Source organism: Ctenopharyngodon idella, chromosome 1 (genome assembly GCF_019924925.1).
Source record: "Ctenopharyngodon idella isolate HZGC_01 chromosome 1, HZGC01, whole genome shotgun sequence".
Lineage (NCBI taxonomy): Eukaryota > Metazoa > Chordata > Actinopteri > Cypriniformes > Xenocyprididae > Ctenopharyngodon > Ctenopharyngodon idella.
Genome location: NC_067220.1, coordinates 8051150 through 8063594, shown reverse-complemented (window position 1 = coordinate 8063594; position 12445 = coordinate 8051150). Strand labels below are relative to the sequence as shown.

General features: G+C 31.8%; 1 protein-coding gene across 1 annotated transcript in view; it reads left to right on the top strand.

Moving 5' to 3' along the window:
- hecw2b (HECT, C2 and WW domain containing E3 ubiquitin protein ligase 2b) overlaps positions 1-12445 on the top strand; it is a 63454-nt gene that overhangs the window by 29171 nt on the left and 21838 nt on the right. The window contains exons 3-10 of the mRNA XM_051894123.1: positions 2052-2159; positions 4204-4298; positions 6576-6651; positions 7416-7585; positions 8072-8214; positions 8493-8593; positions 9831-10516; positions 10947-11262. Coding sequence (XP_051750083.1) covers positions 2052-2159; positions 4204-4298; positions 6576-6651; positions 7416-7585; positions 8072-8214; positions 8493-8593; positions 9831-10516; positions 10947-11262 — 1695 coding nt within the window. The remainder of the gene's footprint in view (positions 1-2051; positions 2160-4203; positions 4299-6575; positions 6652-7415; positions 7586-8071; positions 8215-8492; positions 8594-9830; positions 10517-10946; positions 11263-12445) is intronic.

The following is a 12445-nucleotide window of genomic DNA, read 5'->3' as shown; positions in this document are numbered from 1 at the left end:
ACTTGGTCGGGTGAATTGTGGCTCCTTGTAGACATTCAGTAACAGAGGCCCAGTGTCAGCGCTGTGATATAGTTTCAGATGAGCTGCTGTAGATCACAGTAGACAAGGCTGGTCTATTCACTGAGGATCTGACAGAATGAACAGTGTCTCAAAATTACTGATCACAGGCTAGAGACAAACACGGGCTGTAAACACTTCTTCAGAGGAAACTCACTTCTGAATGTCCGATTCTTGTTCATGAATTCATTTTATGATTGTTTGCAAATGGACAGATTTGAGTCACATGTTCACTGTCTGTCTTAAGACCTAATTCCACCTAAATCAGGCTGATTGCTTAATTGGGAGTTTTGTCATTAGATGTTATCCACTCTTTTGTTCAGAGACAGTTTGTCCTGAATCAGAGGGCGGAAAGGAGAAAAAGATTGTGTCACAGAGAGATAATCAGCGGTGGGTCATTGGGTCTCTGGTTTATGTGGCTGTATTGATTAGACAAGCTCAGATTGGAAATTGAAGCTAATGTGCTCATGGACTTGGTTTACCCACAATGCCTGTCTGCTCTGAATCACTGCCAATCACTTCATTAATGCCCTCTTTTTAGTGCCAATAGATACTGGACTTGTAATGGAGATTAATCATTCTACATTGTCCCACAGCTGATTACAATCCATATTTTAAATCATTTTTTGTATTAAAATAAAATAAAGCTAAATTGTATATGTAGATTTTATATAGATCTTTATATTTTTTATATATGTAGTTTATATGATTATATAGAGATGTGAATTCGTATATATGAATATATCTCTATATAATCATATAAAATATATGTAAAAATTTAATTTCTTTTTTTAAATAATTAGCATTCTAAAATAGTTATATATTACTTAATAAATATAAATAAATTATTAATAATCTTAATAATACTAAAATACATACACATATAATTAATATTATTAACATAGTATATACATTTTTGCATTATAAATGTTATTTGTATATGTTATTATGTTATATATGTTATTAAATTAACAAAATTAATTATAAATTAAAAAATGTATAACACTATATTTGTAGCATTATAAATATTATTAATTTATAATTAATATTATTTATATATATATATATATATATATATATATATTATAATATTATTAATACTATTGCTCTTTTAGCCGTCACAATTGTCAGTGTGTAAAGAAATAATAATCTTTTTTTTTAAATAATTAACATTCTAAAAATAGATTTATATGTTACTTAATAAATATAAATAAATAAATTATTAATAATCTTAATTTTTTCCATATTATTAATTTAATCATACATATATTCTTTAATATATGTAATTAATATTATTAACACAAGATATATTTTGGCATTATAAATATCATTAATTTAGTAATTATTATAAATTAAATTAATACTTATAAAAATATATCATGTATATATGATTACACACACACACACACACACACACACACACACACACACATATATATATATATATATATATATATATATATATAAAATAGTGTATATATATATATATATATAATAGTATATATATATAATAGCCTGGCCTCTTTTAGCTGTCGGAATTGTCATTGTGTAAATACAGTACTTTTATGGTGTATTTGTGCTTGAGTATGCTGTATTTACTGTATTATGCATCATGCATGAAAGGGTATTAAGCTGCATTACTGTTCTCTGTATGGAGTAAGATCTATGAGAGATCAAGCAGATGGGAGCTGGTAGGAGGTTTGTTTGATCAGGGGCATGTTGAGTTGAGGAGTTAAAGAGCAGGAAACACCAAGTAAGAACATGGTTCCTTACCTTCAGGACAAACACTTTACCATTTGTTTGTTCTCAAGACCCTTAGAAAAGACGTTAAGCTCTTGAGAGAATGTGCCTGAGGTGTGGCGGCTTCATGGCACAATCGATCAGCCAACCCTACGTGTTTCACAGCCATGAGAGCTATTGACTCCTGGTGGAGGCCCTTCATCTTAGTCATTTATGTATAAGGCAAATATTTACACGTTTTTGTGCCAACACAGATGAGACGTGTCCCGCTAACGTTTGGGATTCGAAGAACCGCGGGGTGAACGGCACTCAGAGGGGGCAGATCGTCTGGAGGCTTGAGGCCGGACCGTACTTCATGGAGCGTAAGTGAGAGTGTTGAAAAATTACCATTCAAAAGTTTGAGGTCAGGATATAATATTATAACATATAATATATAATATTCTTGAGCAGCATATCACCATATTAGAATGATTTCTGAAGGATCATGTGACACTGAAGACTGGAGTAATGATGCTGAAAATTCAGTTTTGATCACAGGAATAAATTACATTTTAAAATAATATTCAAACAGTTATTTTAAATTGTAAAAATATTTCACAATATTACTGTTTTTTACTGTATTTGTGATCAAATAAATGCAGCCTTGGTGAGCAGAAGAGACTTCATTCAAAAACACTAAAAAATATTATAGATTTGTGGAACTTTTGAACGGTAGTGTTGAAACTTAGTTTTGCTTGAGTAGCAGGTTTAATAGCAAACTAACTGGATATGTGAGGGCAAAAATGCATATTCATGTCTGTGAAATTAACTTGCGATTTAAATCTGCTCCGTGTGTAAAAACAAAACAAACAATGTTTGAGCGATTTACATGTTGGTCAGACAAACCTGTCTTGTATACATTCTAAAAAATGCTGAGTTAAAAACTAAAAAAAAAAAAAAAAAAAACTAAAAAATATTTTGCATTATAAATGTTATTAATATATATGTATTGTTATATATGTAATTAAATTAACAATATTAACTATTTAAAAAAGTATAATTTATATTAACTCTATATATTTTTAGCATTATAAATATTATTAATTTAATTTATAATTAATATTATTAATATATATATATTATTAATTCTATTGCCCTGGCTTTTTTAGCTGTCACAATTGTCAGTCTGTAAATAAATAATAATCTCTTTTAAATAATTAATATTCTAAAAATAGATTTATATATTACTTAATATATATATAAAAATATATATATATATATATATATATATATTAATAAATAAATAATTATTAACATTAATTGTAATCTTAAAATTTGTTCCACATTATTAATTTAATAATGTATATATTCTTATTCTATATATATATGATATATTTTAAGATATATTTTTATCATTATAAATATTATTAATTTAGTAATATACTGTGTGTGTGTGTATATATATATATATATATATATATATATATATATATATATATATATATATATATATATATATATATATATATATATATATATAAAATTAAACATACACTGGGTTGTTTTAACCCAGTGATTGGGTTGTTTTGACCAGTTGGGTTAAATGTTTGACCCAGCCTGCTTGGTATTTTTATTTAACTCAACTATTGTGTAAAAATTACTATATTGCTCACCTAAAATTAACTCAAAATAGGTTGGAAATGAACATTTATTAATTTATTAACAAACAACCCAAGTTGGGTTAAATATGAACAAACCCAGTGATGGGGTTGTTTTAGTCAGCGGTTGGGTTGTTTTGACCAGCGGTTGGGTTAAATGTTTGACCCAACCTGCTGAGTAGTTTTATTTAACTCAACTATTGTTTAAAAATGACTATATTGTAATTTTTAATCAGTAGTTGAGTTGGGTTGTTTTTAACCCAGCTTTTTTTAGAGTGTATATTTATATTTATTGTGTTGAATTTCTGTGATGTTTAGGAGCAAGTAAAGCTGAAATCAGATGTAAATTTGAGAGAGAAGCTAAATATACAGATATCCTGTTCACTTAGCACTAAATGTCTCTTAAAAAATATTTTAAAGATTAGATGCCATAAATCTCATAAACTTTGGCAAGATTTCTTTTTTGAAACGCTCAGTGTTGCAGCCTGGGAACATAAAAACACTTTGTTTCTCAGCAGAGAAACAATAAATCCTCTGCATACTCATTCCTGGGAATTGCATAAGCCAGCCAATCAGATTACAGCTTGCCCTTTTGAGAAAGCTCTTTCCATTTTTGTGTGCATTATGGATCAGACGGTCTGTGACCTGAGGCTGAAACAATGATTAAATAAGTTATTATGTGAGAATAAGAATGGATATACTGTAAGTGCTGTTTATATTTCAAATGTTTGAGCTCTCAGAAACATGATCTTGTGTTTATATTTCTCAGCTGAGACCAAAATCTGTTTCAAATATTACCATGGAGTGAGTGGAGCGCTGAGGGCCACAACCCCCTGCATCACTGTCAGCAACCCTGGAGTCACAGTAAGTGTCTGCCTTAAAAGTATTGAGTTGTTGGCATCAGATGGGGCTGCAAACATGCTCCTGTTGATCTTTGTCAATCTTTGAATTGTGGTTGAAAATAGAGTTGAGTATTTTTTCCCATAATCATGGCTTGACATTAGCTTTTTTGCTCACCAGCCACTGTGGCTAGTGGTTTTCCAAAGTTACTAGCCACTCAGCATTTTCACTGGCCACAATTTTGACATCGACACCATGGAGAAAAACTGCTATAAAGATATTTTTAATATTATCTCATAATTTGGCAGCAGGTTTATTAGGCTGCTGTCACTTTAAGAGCTGACGCACAGATCCATTATACTGTTACACATGCGTTTTCTTTCTCAACTGTTTATGTTCACATAAAACATAACTGACTGTGTTTACATGAATACTCACCAAGACCGACATTTTGACATTATTTTGTGTGTATTTGACTGTTTAAGCGCAATAAGCAGTGGAACGTAATACATGTTTTTAGACTACTTTGATGAATAGAAAGTTCAAAAGAACAGCATGAAACAGAAATAATATTATAAATGTCTTTACTGTCACAATTTAATAATAATTACATTAAAATAAAATCTTACTGACCCCAATCTTTTGAATGGTAATTTAATTCCAAGTAATATACTTCACTAGCCCAATTTAAGGCTGTTATGGTTCTCAAGCAATTAACTAATTGCATTAATATAAAATTCATTTGATGTTTGTGCATATTGGTTATTGGTAAATTCGAACATCTGCTCAAAAGCAGCAGATACACGTGTGATCATCACGGTTTCTCATCGTCTCTGCCTGCATGTGTTTCTTGGTGTTTCTCAGCCTGTGTATCTGCAGGCTCCATTATCAGGCGCTGGAGTTTGACTGAACTCCACAGAGACGTATCATGTTCACAGGCATGCAGGGAATGCACAGGATGTAGAGAGCACTCTTTGATATGCTTAGCGCCCTGCTGCCGACACAACACCACAGAACTAGTGCAAAGGGCGCATTCCACCCTCTGTGACATGAGCTTGAACTTCAACCCCTAGAGTTACCGGACCGATTCACTATTGCTATTTGAACTTATTTTTGTGCTATGGAATGAGTGAATACATCTGATCATGTGACTGTCATGTGAGGTGTGCTAAACCGCATATCTGTGATTCCTCAGGCAGATATAACATAATTAAAGCTTATTGGAATATTTTCTAGATTCAGTCTACACTCTGAACATTTTATAAAATTGATGTTTTGATATAATTACTGTTTCTTCTTACTATGTTATATGGTTTAGATTGATGCGTGACATGTTTTGAGCGAATACACACCAAAACATTAACCAAAATGTGAGTTTAATGTGCGTCGGCTTGATATACAGAAATGTATATTGTAATATCTCAATCTCACCATCATTCAAAAGCCATCATTTTGGGGCTCTGCAGCTGAACAAGTGTCTATAATCATAAATCACAGTGCCACGTTAATTAGCAGGAACATTATAATGTGATTGAATTATTCATGACCATGATCCTGAGCGATGAACATCTCTTCTGCTAAAGGCACTATAACCACCATAGTTTTACCAAAATACTGCTGTAAAATATATTAAATTGAATAAATATATCGCGTAAATATTTAAATGTATAAATGTGTTGAATATGTTGAGTATATTGAATAATTAATTAATAAATGAGATCTCTTTCAAGAAGATTTAGGTATTTATTCATCTATCTTATATTAAAGTGGTGGTCAGTGCCAGGTTACCAGTTTTATTGTATTTACTTCAGCTTTGATTAACTTTAATACTTTAACTTTAATAACATCTATCTATCTATCTATCTATCTATCTATCTATCTATCTATCTATCTATCTATCTATCTATCTATCTATCTATCTATCTATCTATCTATCTATCTATCTATCTATCTCTATATCTATATATCTATCTATATATATATATATAATTATTATAATATAATTAATATTAATTAATAGTTATTAAATTAATAATATTTATAATGCTAAAAATGTATATTGTGTTAATAACACACACACACTAATATATATATATATATATATATATATATATATACATACACATACACATATATATATATATATATATATATATATATATATATATATATATATATATATACATACACATACACATATACATACATACATACATATATAGGAATATTAATTATGCAGCATGCTAAGGCCTCTATATCTCTATCATAATGTGTAATTGTGTGTTATGGTGTCCTCTACAGGTCGGGACAGAAGGACAGGTGGATGGACAGTCTGTCACTGAACACTGCAGGAAATTGGTCAGCTTTACTCTATCAGGTAAGAATAGTTGATATTTACCACATATTTCTTTATGAAACTGATTTCTATATAATACACAGTGATTTTACCACCCAAACCTTCCTCGCAACAATGGATATGTAATGAAAAACACTTTTTTTATACTAATAATAGCCACAATATACAATTTGTGCACAAAATAATATAGTTAATTTGGCTTAAATGCATAGTCCATCCAAAAATTAAATTTCTGTCATCATTTACTCATTCTTGTGTTGTTCTAAACATGTATGACTTTCTTTTTTTCTTTCTTTTCTTTTTGTGGAACATTAAAGATGTTTTGAAGAATGTTAATAACCAAACAGTTTTGGTTCCCATTGATTTCCATTGTATTTTTTGTCCATACAGTGGAAGTCAATGGGAACCGAAACTGTTTGATTACCAACATATCTTCTTTTAATTTCCAAAGAAGAAAGAAAGTCATACAGGTTTGGAATGACATGAGGGTGAGTAAATGATGACAGAATCCCTTTCATGATTTTGATATTGCAGACTAATTTACAACGATTTCAAATGTCTCATCCTAACCCAAATATACAATCTCATAAATAAATCGATGTGTTGTCTCCTTAATTAAAACTCTGCTATGTATCTGCCCTCTTGTGGTAATGAGCTGCTAGCGCACATAGATAGATAGATAGATAGATAGATAGATAGATAGATAGATAGATAGATAGATAGATAGATTGATTGATTGATATGTTTATGCTGCTAGCTTACATTTGTGTGTGTATATATTGCAGATATCAGGGCCCAGGGTCTGAAGAAGGGCATGTTTTTTAATCCAGACCCCTATCTGAAGATGAGTATCCAACCAGGCAAGAGGCACGGCTTCCCTACGTTCACCCACCACGGCCAGGAGAGACGAACCTCCATCATATCTAACACCACTAACCCTGTGTGGCACGGAGAGGTAATTCATATTCGGACTGGGGCAGTTAATGAGGTGTGCTATTTATGTTCACTTCTTCAGCACATAACCTCTGGATGTTGCAGGGTAACGTCCCTGCTGTCAGTAGCTGTGAGTAGCTGTAAGAGTAGTAGGAGAAGCTGAAGCACGAGTTGTACAGGCTCCGCCCTCTTCTGGAAAGCAGGGCGGGGAGCAGCAGCTCATTTGCATTTAAAGACACATGCACAAAACCAGCATGTTTCTCCTTACACTCAAAACTGCAACATGGTGTAATAAATGACACTTCACAGACACATTCTGGGGACACCTGAGACTTACGAGATATTATATCTTGTAAAAAGGAGCATGATAGGTCCCCTTTAAGTAAAGAGTAAAGTTTTGTTACCATGTATGATATTATATATAAGAATGAATATTATTTCGCTTCCTCAGCACAGAAACATAACTATAAATCTGAATCTTAATGGTTCTATTCTTTTTCCCCTGCAGAAGTACACTTTTGTTGCACTGATGACAGACGTTTTGGAAATTGAGGTCAAGGACAAATTTGCAAAAAGTCGCCCGATCATCAAACGCTTTTTAGGTCAGCTGACAATGCCGGTGCAGAGACTGCTGGAGAGACATACAGCGGGGTCAGTATTCACTGTTAAATTTCCCTGAGAGGATCTATTATATATGAGCTTCCATTAACAACAGAGTCAGGTACTTTTCAGTTCATTTCTGTCCACTGATGTTTATGTAGACATAAGTTGTGTAATAATTCAGGAGGTAACTATTGTAAAAATAAAAGGGGGGAAAAAAACATTTTTTGCTGCATCACAAGATTATATGCATTTTTATAAACTTTATTACAAACTGCTTTTATTGAAATAACAATAATTGTTTTCTGTGTGACTGTTTTTGGAAAAAGTGATCAACATGTGAGCTTCACGCTTTGCCGTCGTCTACCGACAGAACATGTGAGCGGACAACTTTACTTCAGGGTGGAGATCACCTCCAACGGACATGAAGGTACCAATTACAGTGTGTTTATTAATACATAAACTACTGTTCAGAGGTCATTAAGATTAAGATTTCTGCTCACCAAGTAGGGTTGGGTAGCATTTGAATTTTAACAATTCCAGTTCTTATCGATTCATAATTTCGATGAAAGGTTAAAGGTGAAGAAAAAAAACTTGGATATCATTCACATTTATTGCAAAACATTTAATTGTATCTGAATACCATGAACAAAAATCAACAGGCTAAAGAACACTTACACAAGGAACTTTTGCCTATGGTTTAAAAATAAAGTCAGAATTGTGAGTTATAAAGTCAGAATTGCGAGATATAAAGTCGCATTATTTTTTTCTCAAAATCTTGCAATTCTGACTTTATAACATGTAATTGTGAGTTATAAATTCAGAATTGTGAGTTATAAAGTCAGAATTGTGAAATATAAACTCATTTGCGAGAAAAAAGTCGGAATTGCGAGTTTAGATCTTGCAATTGTGAGTTTATAACGCTCATTTGTTAGTTTATAATTTGCAATTCTGACTTTATTTCTCACAATTATGAGCTTATATTTCACAATTCTGAGAAAAGAATAAAGAACAAATAAACAAATTAGCAATCGCACAAATAGATACAACTGAACAAAGATACAATTGAAATAAACAGTGTTTTATGATTTTCAGGTATTCAGGTACAGAAACTGTAATCAAATGTAAAATAACACTGCACTTTATAAATAAAATATACAAATATAGTTACAAAAGTTAGTCAGTCAAGAACAGCGAGTGAATTTTCTCTGTTTTTTTGTTGTTTGATTAATGTTATTATAGAGGCGGCAGCAGGAATATTAGGCTGCTGTCACTTTAAGAGCTGCACTGATTCATTATACTGTTACACATGCGTTTTCTTTGTTAACTGTTTACGTTCACTTAAGACATAACTGACTGTGTTTACGAGGATATTTTGACATATCTTCTGTGTGTATTTGTCCATTCAAGTGCAAAAAGACGCAGAAGAGAACTCAATTCAGTATGAGAGGCGGCTTTCTGTGTGCGTGTTTTGGATGTGTGCGCAGCATAGAAAACAGTGCGCGGGTCTTCTTGCGCTTGAATGGTTTAAAGTCATATTAAAATGCACACAAAGGAATCGATAAGAGGAAACATTTCTTATAACATTTTGTCTTGTAACATTTTGGTCCCCATCATGTAACATTGGTCCCCCAAGATCAAATATTCAGTGTCATATTATTTTGTAGATGCAATGGGGTCTCTGCTGGGAGCCTCCTCTATGAACGGAGACCCTGGGAGCCCATCAGACGACGAGGATGTTTTACATCCTTCCTCCCGCATGGCTAGGGGCCCCTCACCCACTGGCTCCGAAGGGTCCCTGCACGGTGACGCTTTTAGGACTGAGGAGTGCATGATGGATCCTGATGAGGATCGACTCTTGAGAGACGGGCCACCAGATTTGGCCGAAGGAACCCCGGGCCATACTCATCGCCAGGCCTCACTTAACGACTACCTGGATGCCATTGAGGCCCCTAAGGGCCCCGGAGACAGACCGCTAGGGGCCGCCTCACCTAAACTACGCTCAAGTTTCCCCACTGACACACGGCTCAATGCTATGCTACATATAGACTCTGATGAAGACGAGGAAGGACACGTCTCCCGGGATTCGGCATTGACTAATGGCACTACACGGCCTGATGGACACACCTCCTCTGAACAGGACAAACGGGAGGGTCCTGTGAAAGCGAGGGAAAGGCTTGAGTCGGAAGCTGCGAGCAGCACCACAGATACTGAAGTCACGCCATCAGGGTCAAGCAGTGGCTCCACAAAGAGCCAAAATGGAGGCGCTGAGGGAGGCCAAGAAGGAGCTGCTGCCTCTGGAGACTCAACACAAAACATCAGAAGCTCTCATAAGCCCGTTTTCAAAATACAGGTCTGTAGGGTTTGGCATTTTTGTTTGTTTTTACCTGTTATGGAAATATTTTGTATTAGCCCAATTTGCACGCAGGTTTTAAGTAGTTAGCAGTATGGTTTTATAGTTATATAGTTACATTTAATTTAAACTTTATTACATTTATTGTAAACATTATATGGTAACACTTAAGGTTTCATTAGTTAACATGTTTTAACATGTCAATATGTTTTTTTTTTTTTTTTTTTAATTTTATGCTTATATATATCTTCATTGTCAGCTACAGTTAATTAAACCATATTATAAATAATATTTTATGATAAACTCATAATTTTATGCATAATAATAATGATAATAATGATAGTAAGGAGTTAATATAAATACTTTGCTCACATTTCTATAGTTAAGTAGTCCGTCCTTTGTATCATTTTTCCTAATTAATTTCTCACAGGATGAGGAAGGAGTTGCATCCAAGGCGGTCACTAGGGATGAAGGATCAACAGAGGCTGCTGCAGTCACAGAGCCCTCAGCATCTGGCAGTAATGCAGCTGGTGAAGGAGGCGGAGCCACAGCAGCTAAGCAGCCAGAGCAGGGGAACTCCAGTGAGGCAGCCAATGAGGAGGAAGAAGATGCTGAAATCTGGCAGAGGAGGCGGAGTCTGCAAGCATCAGGAAACGCATCACAGGCTGAAGCGATGGAATTAACCAATGAAGCGAGAGGGGCAGCTGACGCAGCACAGGCTGCCACGCTAACAGATGGAGAGACAGGTAACTGTGTGATGATGCATGATATTTATGAAGAAAATCAGCATTAGGAAACTTTTATGAGAGAGCTGTGATCAAACTTCTTTCAGGTTTCACATCAGTTTGAACTTATCTGTACATTAATAATACAAAAAAAACAGTAATTTATTATGTTAGTATTCAAGTATAATATTATATAAATATTAAGAACATGAATAATAATATTACAAATAATATTTTTAATTTTAAAAATATAACATACTCTATCTGGTTTATTTATTGTTGATAATAATAGAAAAAATAAATATACTACAATATATCAAATTATTTTTCTTTGTTATTATTAAAATATAATATTTTATAAATATTAAGAACATGAAAAATAATCTTATAATAATAATAATAATATTGATGATATTAAAATAATAAATAATAATAAATAAATAAATAAAATAATACAAATATGAAATATATAATATGAAAAATAAATATATTGCATCAATTAAAATAGTAATTAAAGGTTTAATTAAAACATATTAAGTATTATTAAAATATAATTAATTCTATTAAATTAAATAGAATTAATTAAATTCCTGTATGGCTTTACAAAATCTACTAGAGTAATAAAACACTTAATAGAGGAGGAATGAAAAAATAATTAAACTAAATAAAAGCAGTAATTTATTACGTTAGTATTCAAGTATAATATTATATAAATATTAAGAACATGAATACTAATATTACAAATAATATTTATCATTTTAAAAATATAACACACTATATCTGATTTATTTATTGTTGATAATAATATAAAAAATAAATATATTACAATATATCAAATTATTATTCTAATAATAATTTATTCTAAACAATACTTTAAAAATGTTAAGAACATGAATAATAATCTTAAAAATAATATTGATAATATTAAAATATAAAAGTAGCATAACAACAACACAAATAACAAAAATATGAAATATATAATGTGAAAAAAAAATATTGCATAAACTAAAAATAATAATTAAATATATTTTATTAAAACATATTTATTAAGTATTATTAAAATATAATTAATTCTATTAAATTAAATAAAATGAATTAAATATCTGTATGGCTTTACAGAGTAAATCTACTTGAGTAATAGAGGACTTTATGAATAATTTGTGTATAGTATATTGATGTTTACAGAGATTTATTTATATTCACA